This window comes from Sminthopsis crassicaudata, chromosome 6 (genome assembly GCF_048593235.1).
Source record: "Sminthopsis crassicaudata isolate SCR6 chromosome 6, ASM4859323v1, whole genome shotgun sequence".
NCBI classification, from domain to species: Eukaryota; Metazoa; Chordata; class Mammalia; order Dasyuromorphia; family Dasyuridae; genus Sminthopsis; species Sminthopsis crassicaudata.
This window is the reverse complement of record NC_133622.1, coordinates 92096213-92114176: the sequence shown is the minus strand read 5'-3', so window position 1 is coordinate 92114176 and position 17964 is coordinate 92096213. Positions and strand designations below refer to the sequence as shown.

The following is a 17964-nucleotide window of genomic DNA, read 5'->3' as shown; positions in this document are numbered from 1 at the left end:
ATCTTAATAACAAGAAATGTACAGAAAGTGATTTTCATTTTCCAATAGAAAAAATTATTACATTATTTACTAGCAATAATTTAAATAACAAAGAAAATATCTCATAGGACTATTTTGCCTGCAGAAGATAAATACCAAAATGACTGTTATAAGATGATGTACTGAAAATCACTATAGACCTTCAAACAACTACAATGTTTACTAAGCATCTAGATGGTTAAAAATTGAGTTAGGATACCTGTTATTCAGAAGCTATTTAAAAAAACTATGAATATAAACTTGAGATATAAACTTTGAACTATTAATCTATAAAACAGCATCATAAGGTTATTTTGGACCTGAGATTTCATCAGTAGTGAAAATGTCCAGGGAGGAAGTTCAGTTTTCTGAAGCATATTGGCACCTACTTTGTAATATAAAAGTTTTGAGGAATTGTCTGAAACATTGATTAATTAATAAATTGATCAAGTAACTATAATAAGCATGTCTGAGATGAGACTGAACCCAAATCTCCATCCACTGTTTCATAATTCTTAATTGCCATTCCCACATTGTAATAGACATGTAGAAATTGTTACCCAAAAGGTTATATAGACCAAAAATATAAATGGATTCAGTAGTAAATACATAGGATCTTGAATAATACATCAAAATAAATTATTGAGGAAAGTTAAATCTATATGATAATAATAATTAATATTTAATGGTTTAAGGTTTACCAAATGTTTACAAATATTATTTAAATTCATAACAATTCTGAAAGTAAGGAGTCATTATTAGTTTCATCTTACTGATGAAGAAACCAATGGTGACCAGGCTGTACAAAAATATTAAACATATGGTTATTAAGTATCAGATTGAAAGTCAGATCTTTTTTCTTTATTACCAGCACTCTAAGAGGGTAACATAATTGTGCTTTCACAAATTACCTATTCTCAGTCCCTTGACTGGATGGATGATTGATTACATAGTCCAAAGCTTCTTAAACCTTGAGTTGTGATTACATAAGGGGTCACATAACTGAATGTGGGGATTGCCAAAAATTTGGCAACAACAGAAGGTTTCTGAATGCAATGATTAAAACTTAATTCAAAATCAAATGCATAATGAATCCAAAATGTTTCTGGCAGTGCTTGTCCATGTTTCATCATTTATCTTCACTGCAACATTGATTTTGAACATATAACATGCACACTTTGTCCTGAATGTGTATGAATGCCGCCAGAAACAACCCGGTTCAAATTTGAGGCAAAGACATAAAAATTTCTTGGGCAAAAAGCTGTCATGAGTGGAAAAAAAATTAAGAATCCCTGATATAGACTGAATTTTATTTTCAAAGAAGAAACAAGAGGAAGTTATGTTGATGAACTGAATCATATTGACTTTTAAAATGGCTAGATTAACCTTCATGATTGTCTTCTTCTGATAGCTCATCATTACCAAGATAACAAAAGGTTCTGAAAATCTAGGAGATATTCATTCAACCCCAGAAGATTGTCCACCAGGCTTTAATGTTTACTTATTCAAAAGGTATTTATGAAGAATGATTTACTCATATAGGGCAGAATTATAAACTAAACTGATTGAGTAACATACAAAAATCATAGACCCTTAAGGTATTGAAATGTGCATTAGTAGAGTATATTGTAATGCATATGTCAAATTGCTATGGATGTAGTGGAATTTGTACTCTTTATTCAGACATCAAAACTCCTTCAGAAATAATGTAATAAAAGCCAAAAAAAATCATTTGAAAAATGAGAAAACTGAGGCCTAAAAAGGTTAAATGACTTTACTCACAAAGCTACAGAACTGATAGTAGAATCTCGGTTCTTTCAGGATACAATAAGAAACAAGACAGCATGTAAAATATTAAAGATTCCAGTAGATTTAAGAAAGATTGAGAGGACCAAAGATGAATCCTGACAGAAAGAAGATAGGTTAAATATTCAGAATGAAACATTTTTTTGATAATACTAATATTTAAGGCAGATAAATCACTTAGCAGATAAAACACTGCACTTAAAGTCAGAAGTTCTTGTTTGAAATCAGGCATTTACTAGATGTGTGATTCTGGGCAAGTTACTTATTCTTGTTTGCCTTAAGTTTCCTCATCTGTAAAATTAGCTGCAGCCAGGAAATGGCAAACCACTCCAGTATTTTTGCTAAGAAATCACCAATTGGGCTCACAATTAAAAACAATTGAAATGACTGAACAATACAACAACAGAATCTATATTTTTATTATGCGTATATGCTACAATGACTTTTTGTTTTGTTTTTCCCAATGAGTCATTGAATTATTATTCCCATTTTACAGTCAAGGAAAATGAGGGAACTAATATGCACATGAACCTATAGTTAGTAAGCATGAAAGCTTAAAATAAAAATTTGTTTTTCAGCTTCAAAACCTATGATGTTTTTCCCCTACTGTAGTATATTTCTTCTATTATTATAGTTTGAAGTACTCTATAAGGTTATCTTCAAAGGAAATTAAAGACATGATCCATTAGCTCAAGGTAACTCATGTTCTAAAAGAGAAATTGAAATATGAACAGAACTACTGGGGGTATAAGTTAAATAAAGCCATTTTATATATATATATATATATATATATATATATATGTATATAAAATTTTCAGTGCTTGAAAAACTCCTGGACTGTAAATTCATGAATGCAAATGTTGTTTCATATGTAAACTACTTCTATCCCCCTATTACCTGGTTTGGTATCCTGTACATGATGGTTGTCCAAAAAGTTGTTGAATTTGTAGTGTGGAATGGGGAAAATGTGTTCTATAGTTGGAATCATACAGGCCAAGTTTACTACTCATTCCCTCTGTAACCTTGGAGACATCAATCTGAACTTCACTTTACTCATCTGTAAAATATGGTGATTTGATTATATGTTTTGAAGTCCTTATCTCTAGATCTATGATCTTATAAAAAAATAAAATTGCAATGCCTTTATTGGGTAGAAAATGAAAACAAATAGTCCAAGGTGAACTGCCAATATAATTTCAAGAAATCTTCTGAAAAAAGGGGGAGAAAGTTGATTCAAAAAATATTACTATCTAGTGGAATGTCAGTAACCATAAAGGTATTCTACTGCCACCCTAAATTTGCTATGTATCCAGGAAGAAAACTTAGAGGTAGTAGTAGGGTGAATTGAGAAAATTGTGGATTTTTTTTTTTCCCCCTGGGAGGGACATTAGTTTGGGATTAAAAAAGAAAAGAAGGGAAATTAGATAATTGTGAGCATTTTATTCAGGAGATTTGGGTTTGGCTGATAGAGTTAAAAGAAAGTTCTTAAAGTCTTAATGGACAAAATACTGTCAAGTGTTTTAATAAAACAAAGATCCATCTGTGATGGAGGAAGACACTTTTGCCAGCCCTTTCCCCTTCTCCCAATAGCAAAAAGACTCAGTGTAATAAAGTGGGATTCCTCCCCACCTTCCCAAACTTCCTAACCACCCCTCCTCCACCTGCTACTACCCTCCACATATATTTCTTTCTCCGAGTTACTCGGTTTATTAAAGAAAACGCAGAAGTACTGGTGTGAAATAAAATCAAATAGAACGGATGCCTAGCCCTTGGGACTTTGTTTCTGTTTTTTTTTTTTTGTTTTTTTGTTTTTTTATTTTTTGTTTGTTTTGTTTTGTTTTTTTTTATTTTTTGTTTGTTTGTTTTTTGTTTGTTTGTTTTTTCCAGAAGCAAGATTTTGAGATTAAAGCCCGAGAAGCCCCAGTCCTCCCAGTTAGGAAAAGGAGCTAGAGGACGCCCCACACACACTTTAAGTTCGTCTGCCACGTTCTCCTCCAAGAGGTCCCAAATCACATAACTAAGGGACCTCAGTCGGGTGCAGAATCAATATCTTCTCTACCGTAGCTTCTTCCCAACCTCTCACTTTTCATCCCCGTCCATGACAACCCCATATAGTCTCATTTTCTTTTCATATGCCCAGCACCGGCTCCTTTAAAGGGCAAAATGGTAAGCACCGCCCGTGGTCCTGAAGGAACTGTCAATCCATGGGGCCGCGATATTGTGATTGGAGAGAAGGCTAGCGTTGCCTAGTACCTCCCTCGCCCCCACTTGGATTGTCAGCGGTCTTCTGGTTTGGATTTTGCTGGAATGTGGAGAGCGGACTTTGGGTTTACGCTTGAAACAGGTGCAGGAGCGGAAACAGAAGCAGGCGGCGGGGAAACCCTGCTGCAACTGAGTCCTCTAGTTTAGTGTGCTCGGAATCCTGAAGTGGATCGATCTCCTTCCTTGGCGAGCACAAGTCTGACGGAGCTTCGGGGAGCTGTTGTCCACAAAAAAAAAAAAAAAAAAAAAAAAAAAAAAAAAAAGGAAATTACAGACCCTCCTGTCTAACCTTATCACCCTTCCTTTCGCTGGTAACTGTGTAAATCACTTGCGCTTCTGCCACCCTTGAGTCTCTCCTTCTCTCTCTGTACTGAAAAAAGGAATCCTGTTGGAAATCACAGGTGCAATGGACTGTTGAGAGCTGTCTAAGGTGCTGAAGCTTTCCCAGCCGCCTTCACTTTGCAATCCAAGAACTATTGGTATCTTGTATTTTCCATCATTCTGTTTGCCTATGTTTTGGACACACCTGCTTTCAGTAATGTAAATGACTGATTAGAACATGGCCCACGTGAAATATTTTCGGATAGCTGCTTCGGGATTTTACTTCTGGGAAGCAACTGTGTTACTCAGGTGAGTTCACTTGTAGTTAGCAGTTGGGGAATGAATTCCTTCTGTCTTCCATCTGATAACAAGCACTTTAATGCTGACAAAACAGAGGCTGCTGTCACTGTCTAATACTAGCTGAAGGTGTCTCTCCTGCCTCACTTATTTTTCTAGCTTAATTGCCTCTGAGGTTTTGAAAGAAAATGAAAGGGAACTGGATGATTGAAGGTAACTTTCTTCTCGATGAACTTATTTCCTGGTGACTGAATTTCGGAAATCGGTTTTTATATTTCATAGTCATTGTTTTCCTTTTCAACGGAGGTATCTCTAGAAGACTTGATCATTTGGAAAGTCTGGGATTGTGTATTTGCCCTCCAATGTAAGATTTCCTGTGGAGTTTTCTCTTTATAAATGAATTGTGAATTCATTACAGTTTCCCAAGCCTGCTGTTTTATATACCAAAGTTATACAAAGTTTGATAACTAGTTGTGAATAACTTGAAATTTTTCAAGGTATAAATTATAGTTCAGAAACATGTTTCAGAAAAGAATGATTCTTAAGGGAAGAGAAATAGTGATACTGAGAATAACAGAGGGAAAATTAAGGTAAAGAGGTTTGAATTCTTTGCCATAGGAGTTTCCTTAAAATAAGTCTTTCATTATATTTATCAGGTTTAGCCCTTTTAGTAAATAATCTGATAATACTCCTCTTCAAATAATTGGTGTTAAGAGATAAGCTCAGTTTGTGGTTCAGTGAGGATTTGTGGACTGTTAGCTATTTCTTACAAAATTCTTGTTCCTTTTAAAACTCTTCCAAGAAAGAGGGAAGAGGAAGTAGGCAAAGAGTAGGGAGTCTTTATCATTTTTTTTTTTTGGTACTTAATTATACATTATAAATGTTGCAAGTCCTACTATGAAAGTATTGTGCTTTCCTTCTACCATTTGTAAAAGGTGATATTCCCTAGTATGTAATAGTAGTTATCTTCAATGCTAATGAGCTTGCTACATTGCCAAATATAAATTTTTCTTAAATGTTTTTTTTTTTTTTTTTGCATTTAAGAGTGCATTCATTCTCAGTTGACTTTTTATTTCTTAGTGTTGGAAATCTTTGAAATCTACTTTAAACACATTGAAGAAATCAGATCAAAGGACATGGGGAGTGCAAATATGTCTGGATGTAAAAGGAATCAGTTGGAAAGAGCAAATAAGAGTGTGTAATTTTAATACCATTGCATATTTTATTTCTGAAATGAAAGGTTAAGAATATGTGGAGCATGTGTTTGAGGCACAACTTCATTCTGGTAAATTTTCTACAACTTAATTCTTTCTTGAAACTTGCAAGCAGAGGTATTTAAATGCAATAACAATTCCACTTTCCTAATTACGACTTTTGATATATACTTACTACATTAGAAATCATGTAATATAATTTTTATAACTAAATAGAATTTTGCTTTTATGCTCTAACTTGAAAGTGCCTCCTTTCCCCCCCAAAAAAAAGAAGTGAACAATTTTAAAGAAAATTGACATGTTTTTCTGTGAGAAATGTTTTTGTTATTTAGAATTCTGAGGGCATGATTACTAAAAATCTCTATAGACAATTACATATTATTAAATGTATGTATATATATATATATATATATATATATATATATTATAGCACTGTTTTTGCATGCTATCAAGTCAAACTATCTCTTCAAAGATATCCTTAAATAATGAGGTTACATGGTCTTTATTACAATAATTTAAAATCTGTAATAAATTAATTGTAGCTTGTGAAAGCTTTTGTTACCTGAAAATATTTTAGTCTTTAAAATGCCCCTATTGAAATGAAAGAAAGGAAATTTCTGCAGATGTGGAGGTTGTGTGGAAGTATCAAGTCTATTTTTCTTTCTTTTTGTTTACTTCTTCAATCAAGTTGTTTTTCTTTTGTCTTATATGGATATGAACATGTTTTCTTGACCATATTGCATGTTGGTACTAAAATAGTCTCTCATCCAATGAGAAACTTTCAACTTCAATAGAAAATGAAATATTTGGTACTGCAAGGTGACCACTGAAGTACAAAGTATCCTTTAATAGTACTGGAAAGAAAATCTCCCCCTACTGGCAACATTATATAAAAATGATTTTTATAAAGAAACACTTCTTGAACTCTATCTTTTGAAAAGTAACTATATTTTTCCCCGATATCATTGTTCTTGGAACAAAAGCAAAAAGTTGCCATGTGTAAAGTTAAGCCCCAACTTCAGAATTATTGATACATAATTTAAATTAGTTGTAAGTTTCACTTTTGAAAGACTTCTTTTTAAGAACCATTAAGGGCTATCTCATTTGAATCTACTAATCAATAGATATACATATTAATCCATAAGGAATTTAATCAAATAAAATTTTGACAATATTATTTTTGATCAGTGGTTTGTTATGATTATTATCCTTGCTTTTCTCCTATTAAAAACAATTTTGTTAAGGTCATCTATATGTTACCCTGTGCAGTAGTTTTATTCATTCGTGTGCAAATTTTAACATAATATTTGACTTACTTTGAACAATCTTATTGGGTTTAAAAAATGAAATGAAGAAGCCCAACATTTTAATGTTAATTTTGGTCATTTCTATGGTGATATTCATCCCTTTATGGGTGTTCCTTTTACATTCCTTGTGGTTTTAATTATCACAATGATCTACAAATTAGGAATTGCTATACAAAATAGTTACCTCCCTAAATGCTTTTCACAGATCTACAATAGTTGAATGGTGAAGCTGGGAGCTGACTTTTAATGGACTTTTCAAGGCAAATAGAGATTGTAAGAGATGGTGGTAAAAAGAAAACCATTCTAGAACAAAAAAATGAAGTTGAGTGAAGAAAAATAACAGTAAGACTAGTCTGCGTAGACTATAGAAGGTGAAAAAGAGTAATAATTTGTAATAAGAGTGGAAAAGTAATTTGGGGCAGAGTAAGGGATTTAAAAGCCAAACAGAAGTATATATGATTCCCAATCTCAAATATGGAAGTCACTGAAGTTTATTGATGGGCCGAGATGAGGAATAGAGTGTGTGATATAGCCAGGACTGAAATTTAGCAATATCACCTTGGCTGCTTGTGGACAATGGTTTGGATTAGGGAAAGATGAGATGAGACAGTAGAGGTGATGAAGTCTTGAAAAAGAGCAGTGGCTTTGTAGATTTAAAAAAAAAAAAGATCTTTGTGAAAGATGATGTGGAGGTGAAAATAATATTTGTCAACTGTTTTTATTTGTGGTGTGGGAATAGGAGGTGAGAATGACATAGTAGATGTGAATTTCAATGAGAGGAAGGATATGGTGGCTTCAAATGAATTTTTAAAAATTTAGAAGAGAGGTATTTTGGGAGAGGAAGTATTGGTTTTGTTATAAAAAGATTGATCTTAGAGTATCTGATTAATATTTAGCTAAAAATTCCAATAGGTAATGATATGGGGCTACAATTCAGTTGACAAAGGACACATTAAGATGATTAGATAATTAAATATCCTCTGATTGATTTTCCATTGAATACCTCTATCATACACCAGAAATGAATTCTCTGAGAGCCTTGGAATTAGTACACAAAACCAGAAAGATGAATTGAGAAGATAAGATCACCAATATGTCATCCACAGTAACTCTCTGATTGCTTGAAATTTTCATTGTTATTATCACAAATGAGCAAACAGCAAAAGTTACTGGCTTGTAAAGGAAAGATGAACAACATGACAGAAATGTATATAAGCTTCATAAATTTCTTGAGGATTAACCCTACAGAGGTGGTAGACTTGAAAGAAGCTATTTTAAGAATGATCTGTGCCAGGTGGTAAACTATTTTTGGATCAATGAAGATCAATGGAAATATGTCTGGTAGAAGAAAGATGAAATAGGGAATCTTCAGCTGTAAAGAGGTTTTTATAACATATAATGTTTAGAACTTCAAGGATATTACTATTTAGTTGTCAGTTGAAAGCAATTATCTGCCTCCTGTAGATTAGCATGTTTTTAATAGAGAAAAATAGAGATTTCATGAGCTGAGGTGGAATTGATAAAGTTATAAACTTAGAAAAAGGAAATTATTTGAATTTCTTCTACCACATTATTCTTTGATTTTCTTAAAACTATACTTTGGTTTCTTTCTGCTCCCATTCAACCTCCACATCTACTAACATTATCTTCCTCAAGCATAATTCTCATAATTGTGTTCTAAGTCAAAAAACAGAGAAGCTATTTCTTGACAATTATAAAATCTAGGCTCTTCAACCAAACTGTCTTTGAAAGCCCTCTGTTTGCTTCCTCCACTGTATTCAACCAGCTTTTCTTATTTTCTTTTTAAAACAATCATTAGAGAGTCAAAATAAGCTACTTGTTTCCCTCAATACACTTTTTTTCCTTTTGTTTTTCAATTAAGTTGAATTTAAGATATCTGGGGAGCAATGCCTTCTCTCTAAAAGAGAAATGCCCTTCCCAATAACAATCCTTCCTTAGAAGGACAAAAGTTTAAAGTATAAGGATGTAAGGTATAAGAATCTCCTTGCAATTTACCACCAAAAATTTTCCCTGATCAGTCCCATCTGATGAACATTTTGTTACATTGTCAATTTGTGCAATAGAACTTTTATTTTTGATATGTTTATATTATTAGTTTTGTGTATGCTTTGTCTCCCTGACGTCTGAGATCCCTTATAATTCTCTATGTATGAGTGTTTGTATGTATGTGTATCCTTCAGGAGCAGACAACATACCACTAGCACAGAAAAAACTTACTGAATGACTGAATTCTGTTTGCCTCATGCTTTTATAGTTTACTATGGTGCTGGGAATGAATAATATGTCCATCACTGGTAGATTGGCTCAGTTAAGTTTATAGAATCTCATTATGGTTACCATGGATATGGGGTCAAAGACATTTCAACTGCTACAACTACTTTGGGACTGGAGGGAGATCCAAATTCATATTTCTTAAAGCTTTAAAGAATTGTAAATGCTCAGAAGCATGAATATAACTATAAGCCATTAACCCCCACATATTGAATATCTCTAAAATACCTAGCACTGCATGACAGTGATTAACTACAAGGTATGATAAATGTTTGGAAAGAGTGGAATAGATAGGAGTTTCTAGATTGAGGAGAGACTTGAAAATCATATAGGGAAATTTTAATATAACCCTTATATTGTTATATATGCACTCACAGTTCTAGAGGTTTTTTTTTTATTGATTTACCACAGGTTTCTGAACCTCTGTCCAGATCAACATGTATTTAAATTCTCTTTTAGAGAATTAAGTCTGAAAGCATTATAACTAGATGGATATAACAAAATTATATAACAAATAGCCATATGAAACATGTCTAAAATTCAGGTCTTCTGACTTTGAATAATATTCTAATCACTATAATATTCTGTAAGGAACTGGATAGAAAGCTTGGTATCTGAGTAGAATAAAAAGGTTTATTTTTATTTAGTTTTTAGTATGGTGTTATCGTGAGGAGGTAAAGAAGAGGATTCCCACAAAAAAAGGAGCCAAAAACACAATGTGAAAAGAAACATATATACAAGTTTAATCTTTGGGAAGTTGTAAAGAAATTAGTAAAAAAAAAAAAAAAAAAAAAAAAAAAAAAAAAAAGTTCTAGAGTAGGAGAAAGATCTCTTCCAAAATTTGGAGTATAAGAAGTGAATATGAGTGAGTAATTTTCAAAGTAAAGATAAAATTACAAAGAAATACAATATGATCTTAATCATTTCCATAAATCACAAGGCAGAATGAATATTAGAGAAGATGAATATATGCAAAAATACTTTTTTGCCATCAGAATGATACATATATTTTAACATATCATTGCAATTTATAATGAAGCATGTAATGGCTTAGATCTGGTAATGGCATAAATTTGACATAATTTTATGTTTCTGATTATAAAAGTCAATATTGTAATTAATAGAATTTTAATCATAATTTTGTGTTATTAGGTGATACACCCTTCAGTCTAGCAGAATATTAAGTTCATAACATATGGATTTGTAAAATACAAACATATACCTAAAACCCCAAATATGAAATGAATACTGGTTGGATCAGGCTCTTAAATTACAAAACTTGTCACTATATTTTCATCCACTGGCTAAACTCCAGACTAAAATTGTTGTTTCAATTTGATGGCTGAACTGCACTCCCTATTTAAAAACCTCATCATCTTGGCTATGTTCCTAGTGGGCAGAAATCTATGTCACAGAAATGGTCTTTGTAATTGGCACCTTTACTACTGGAAGTTTCAGCCAAGAGGTCAAGTTATATGTCTTGGCAACCCTAGAAATAGTGCTTTTAGAAGATGGTTCTTAAGTGCTGGCAGATAGTCACATTGTTGAATGTCAAAGAACATTCCCACTATGAAAAGAAATTCCACAACTTAAATTTCTCTCTTCCCTGCTTCTTTCTTATTCTTTTCCATTTCCTCTCTCTAACTTAGATAGAAACATACACATGTCTAGCTTTGAGTTTTACTTTTGCTTTTTTCAAACTTATACAAGTTGTATCTTAGCTGCATTACATCTCTCTCCTATTGACTAACATAATTTTCTCTATATGTACGTGCAGCTTAATTTATGATTATTAAATTAATATTATTTCCATAACTGACTAGAAAAATGTCTAAATTTCCTTTCTGCTAAATTGTTGCATATGATAAATGTTTTATCATTTTCTGATTCAACATGATTTTATGAAATCTCTATAGTGGGAAGTGGACTAATATATCAAATATAGGAAAAGATGAAGATAAAAAGAAATAGGCCTTCAAAGAAGTTCTCTCTTAAAATAGGTACAACTGAAAGGCTCACAGAAATTGAGCTAGAAATCTGAATATGGAAGTCTTAGAATTCTAAAAAGTTGTTACTCAGTTTTGCTGAGAAAATATTTCTACAAAGCTTTTCTTCTCTTTGGTTTTTATATTCTAGTTCTTATAGTAATAAAGCAAAGCACAAAGCTTCAGTGTTCAGGTTTCTTTGAAATGCAGATAAGTGACGACTATGAGGCAAGACAGAACAAATGACAAAAGGAGGGAAAATGCCAAAAAACATTTCATTTAATTTTATTATTTTCAAAACATACAATTTTATTTTTCATTATACAAATTACATATCAACACAGCCTTGCAGTTTGAATAAATTAGGAGAAATGTTTTCTAAAATGTTGAACATATTCCATGACAACCTGAACATGTGAATTATCTAACTCCATCATAATGAGAAGGAAAGTGTTCTCTTGCTTTGCTTCAAAGCCTAAAAAGTGAATTCTGGCAGGAAAAAAAAAAAAAAAAGTTTTTTTTTTTCTTTTTCTTTTTTGTGTTCTTCCTGGGCAATTCATTTGTGGAGATTTTGGTTAATAACACTTTCATGTTAGTGAAAAAGCTCAATCAGTCATGTGGTACAGGGTCTAGAAAATTTGATCTGGAGACAGGAAGACACAAGTTCAAATGTAATATCAGATATTTACTAGCTGCATGACTAAAAGCAAGCCTTCTAACTTTCTTAATTTCCTTAAATGTAAAATAGGTTAATAATATCTATCTTCCAAAGTAATTACAAGGATAAAATATGATAATATTTGTGAAGAACTTTGTAAATATTAAAATGCTATGTAGCTGCCTCCTTGTAGCCTACATTGTCTATAACAGCTATAATTAAGAGATTCATTTTCAAGAACAAGAATAAAAAACAAACTCATGTTTTGTTTTGTTTTTTACTACTTACTAGATTGTAATTATATTGATAGTTTGCTGGCTGAGGTTTACATAAAAAGGAGCTCTTGCCAAACACTAGGTAATAAATAGATTGGTGAAGAGCTAATATGGCAGGATGAAGTCCTTCCTTCCCCCTCACCTTACTGTGATTCTAAAAAAAAAAAAGTTAATGAATATTTGAATCCATCTCCCCCATGAAATATTAGGAATAGGCATTAGGTTTTTACCAAAATTTAAGGAAAAAAATTATAACTGTTTGTGGAATACCAGATGCATAGCATTGTACTAGGTATTTTGAGGAAGTCTATAGATATATTTAAGGATTTAATTATGTCACTTTCCTTCTATTATATTCCTTCTATCTCCTGTGGCTTAGTATGCCATTTTACTGATTGTAAAGCAGAATTCTTCATGTAGACACCAGCAAAGAATAAGTGACATAAGAGAGAATTAGAACAGGAGATAGATGAAGATAAATATATGCATAGCTTCTCTAAATCCCCCTAAAACAATACTGCTATTTATGTTCAAGGCAAAGAAATAATAAAAGAATGAACAAGCACAAATACTATGATGTAAAAGGCACCAAAGGGAAAAAAATGCATTACTATTTTTTACCAAAGCTAGAAACATTATAAAACTCATCATGATGAATGATAAATATATTAAAGTAAGTTTTTTTTTAAAAGATTCTGACTTCACTAAAAGAAGCAAGGTAACATAAAAACTTGGGTGCGGGGGACAGGAATAGTTTTAGAATTATCTAAGAATAATATAAATAAAAGTTTGGAATCTCCTAGAAATACAATTATTTCAGATGAAAAAATTGGTAAAAGCAGAATAATTATCCAAAAAAGATCTTTAAAATATGGCCTAAGTATAAGCAAATTTGTAACATCATGAAAACATGAAATAACATTATACATAACTACTGAGCTCAAGGTACAAATTGCAGATCAGCAGACTCTGGAGAACATCAAGAAGGATGAATCCCAACCTTAACTGACCTGGCATTGTTAACACACACACACACACACACACACACACACACACACACACACACACACACACACACACTTCAAAAATGTATATTTAAATCATGTAAAGTTTTCTGCCTAAAAGTAAGATCAATAAAGTGGACCTATGCTAAATTATAAATCCATATAATTTGTTTTATTCCAAAATTTCTTATATACTCCCAAAGATATCAATTAACACAATAAAACATTCTAACTGCAGGAATGATTGCATCTTAGAAAATTTTAATATACATTAAAAAATTTAAAGGAAGATTTTACCAAGGAAAAACAAGTAAATATTGAAAGTATGAATAACCAATTATTAAACAATAGATGTTCCATAACAGTAGAGTGAGTAGTTTAAGTCAAAAAAAATTTGTTCAAAGTAAACACATTATTAACAAAAAGCAGAAATGTGACTGATATTTAATATTTCAATATCATAATAATGGGAGACATCAAAGCAATGACAGATTTGATTTGATTACTAACTATGCCTCTGAAAATCCTAGAAAGGAAAAGCAAAGCAGCTTCAGGATTCTTTTGGCTAACTACTAAACTAAAAGGCTATAAGTTAGATTTGGTGAAGAATAAAAATAAAATTTTAAAAAATTAATCATAATGGTCTAAGTTACAAGTAAAAGAAAAATAAAGTGAAGAATACATAAAGGGAGAATATAGTGGTTCTGTAAAATAATCTTTCATATCTAGGAAAGGAAAAATTGGAATAAAAATTGAAGGGAATTAAACTTAGATAAGAATAAAAAGTTGGGAAGTGCCCTGTGCAAAAACAAAAACAAAATCCATGAAATGGATTTTTATTAATGGAAATAAATAGGTTAGATTTATTTGATGTGTTACAAATATATATGTGTGTATATAAATACATATGTAATAATGGTTTGGGACAAATGGTTTGATTATGTTGATAATAAATTACTTATTTTTTCAAGTAAAAGAAAAAGAACTGCCTAATAGATGAAAAAGATACAAACCAAAAATATATTGCCTATGAGGAACATACAACGTAGGGAAAATATATTGATTTAAAATGAAAGAACATAAAAATTTTACTGTATTTCAACTTGAGAGAAGTAGATGTTGCAATTATGAAATCACAGACTACTAAATTAATTTTTTTCAGTGAGATTATATATTTAATTTAGTCCATTATCCCTTTGTTAGGATCTTGTTAGCATTTCCCTTGGTCCCATAATTCATTGAGATTATGGATGATCAGTATACTTAAGCTTTTCAAGCTTTTTCATTCTTGCCATGCTTTAATAGCACAAAATGCTCTGATTATATTAACTTAACTATGTAACAGTTCCAATAATTTTTCCAATATTTCTTTGAAAATTTTTCCATTATAATTTCTTAAAGGAAACCATATTCCATTACTTTCACATACCATGTTTTGCTCAGCTGCTCTCCAATTGAATTAAAGTAATAAAACATGAAGTAACTATGGAATTAAAGGCACTATCCATAAAGGAATATTACATATGTATAATAGCATCACATTATTTCATAAAGGATAAGATAAATGAACTGCAATAAAAATTAAAATAAACCAAAAAATAATAATAGGATACTACAATTCACAAAAGGTAAAAGAGAAGGAAAACAAAACTGTATGTGCTATATAGAAAAAAAAACAAATTGTGTACAGTTAGGAAGTTGTTTTAAACAAATTTGCATCAAATATTACACAAATTATTCCTATAAATTACAAAGAACTTAAAAATTGTCTTTCAAAATTAAATATATATAATAACACATTTATAGGCTATAGTCCAAAAAAATCCTACCTATAAGCCTAGCTAGAGATTTTTTTAAAAATCTATTTCTGAATAAAATTATAAAACAAATTATAGAAACAATGAAAATTGTTAAAGATATTAAAGATAAAGAAAATGTTAAAACATTTAGGGTTAAACAAAAAGCTGTTCATGATTTTTATTTTGGACAAGATCTGTGATGCCACTGGAATAAGAAATTGTAAGTGAGGGAATTCCCTCTACTAGTACAGATTAGCACCTGCTCTCTATTTTATAATCTTAGAAAGTTAGTCTGGGGGGAGGGGAGGTGGAGAGACAACTAGGTAGTGCAATGGTTAGAGCACCAGCCCTGAATTCAGGAAGACCTGAATTCAAATCTGTCCTAGACACTTAACACTACCTACCTGTGTGACTCTGGGAAAGTCACTTAACCCCAACTGCCTCAGGGGAAAAAAAAAAAAGTTAGCTGGGATTCTGCAGCATAAAGTGATTGGTCCATAGGCATAGAACTAGGTATATGCCATAGTTGGGACTCAAACCTAAATCTTATTAATTTCATGGCCACCTTTCTATCCATTATACTATAGTATTTTACCTATCAATGAACTCCCACATCACACAACATACATACACACACACACACACACACACACACACACGCACAGTCTCAAATTATTATGGGCTTTCTAACTGATACTATGGGTAAAATAAAACTGCCTGCTTTTATTGCTGTTTTTTATATTGTTCAAGAAATAGTAAAAAATAAAAAGATAGGAAAAATAAATTAAACCTCTTTAAACAAACAAACAAAAAGTAACTTTAGCAGAATATTGAGATACAAGAGAAATCCATAATTCATTAGCAGCTATTTTAAATTTTTGATTATGTAAATATTAAATATCTTGTTTTCCTCGATTTTATTTTTGTTCAGTACAGGGATTACAATATATAAAGAATTACAAAATAACAGAAGAAAATAGCATATACTTTTCTTAAGGAAAAAGAGAGCTTTCCACTTTTGTTTTTGTCTAATGGACTTTCACTGTTATAAGGTAATTCCTTTATCCATCCTAAGTAAATTTTCCATTCTATTCCTTTACAGAGGCTTATAATATGTTTATTATAAACCTCATATTACCCTTTATGAGAATTATCAAGCTTTTCTTGAACTTAAAACCTCCAAAATGGTTTAACATTACTGTCATCAGCTGAGTTTACCTCACATTTTACTAAGATTGCCATTCTCCCTGAGCTCCTTTTATCTACACTCTAGTGCCTTTTGATATTATTTCTTAATTGAAGAAGTAGCCCTTGACTTCAAGCCTTCTGTTTGCACCTTAATCCTCATATTCTGTTCTGAAAGCAGTGGCCCTCTAGTCACTGCTGCTATCTCTCTTATGCTCATCATCATTTTATTTGTTGGATCCTTTCCTGTAACCTACAAATATAGCCAGATTGTCCTCATCCTTAAAAAATAATAATCCTCCGTTGACTCTATAAATTCCTCAACCTAAGATCCTATCTATCTTCATTTTTTCACAAAGTAGAAGGGGAAGGAGGGAAATTTATCTGTTCATTGCCTTCGCTTTCTTTTCTTTCACTTTCACTTTTTAAATTATCACTTTTACTTTTTAATTAATAAAATATGGACTGGAACTGTAGTATACTACTAGTACAGCAATTCATGATGAAGGAGTTTTCCTTCTGACAATTGACATCAACACCTATCTAGTTCCCAATTTGTAGTTTTAGTGAGATGCTAGGACCTTGAAGTAAAGAAACTTACTTCTCAGTCTCATATCTTCCACCTTCATCACTTTATTGAAACTTCCTCCTCCATGTTGCCAATTATGAAATCTGATTGACTTTTCTCTTCTTTGTTGATCACTGTGCATTTAATTCCTTCCCTTCCAAATTTTCATGATATTGCTCTCTTGGTTTTCTTCCTATCTTTCTAGTCTCTTCTTGATATCCTTTGATGGATCATGAACTATATGTTATTACCCACCTGTGATTATACACCAAAGCTCTGCCATAGGCCACTTTTTCTTTTCTTCATTTTCTATCTTGGTAATTTCTCCCATAAGATCAATTGTGATATCCATGCAGGTAATTTCCAGATCTATTCATTAACTCTATCCTCTACTTCACCAATCTTCATCACTAATTACTTATAGGACAGTTTAAATTTAGGGTACCACAAACATCTCAAAGTCACCATATTCAAAAGAGAGTTCATTATCTTTCTCCTTTTTCCCATTCTTCTTCCTAATAATTATTTCTAGGTTATCATTATCCTTCCAGCCATTCAGGTTCACAGTCTTAGAATAATCCTTGATTCTTCATTCCAATTAATCTATCCCACCAAGTCTGTTGACTTTTCATATTTCACCATTTTCATGTCTTGTGTCTTTCTCTCTGTTCATACAGTGACCTTCCAAGTTCATGGTCTCCTTATGTCTCATCTGAGCTAATGCAAGAGCTTCCTTAACAGAATTTATCTTTAAAATAACATCAAGATAGAGAAACAAAAGATTATGTAAATGAGATTAAAAATCTATACTTCCAAATACCTAATTACATAATAAAATTATAATAATAACAGCCAAATAGTAGATTAGAATTGGAAAAGGGTCAATAGAAAATATTAAATATGATCTAAAATTGAATAAATTCATAGAAGAATCATTTCAGTCATGTCTAACTCTTAATGATCCCATTTGGGG

General features: G+C 31.6%; 1 protein-coding gene across 2 annotated transcripts in view; it reads left to right on the top strand.

Moving 5' to 3' along the window:
• The first annotated feature begins 4163 nt into the window (after positions 1 to 4163).
• Positions 4164 to 17964, top strand: part of GLRA3 (glycine receptor alpha 3) — a 235304-nt gene continuing 221503 nt past the window's right edge. For both annotated transcript variants that reach the window (XM_074273156.1, XM_074273155.1), the window contains exon 1: positions 4164 to 4716. In XM_074273156.1, the coding sequence (XP_074129257.1) occupies positions 4646 to 4716 (71 nt within the window). In that variant the 5' untranslated portion in view covers positions 4164 to 4645. The remainder of the gene's footprint in view (positions 4717 to 17964) is intronic.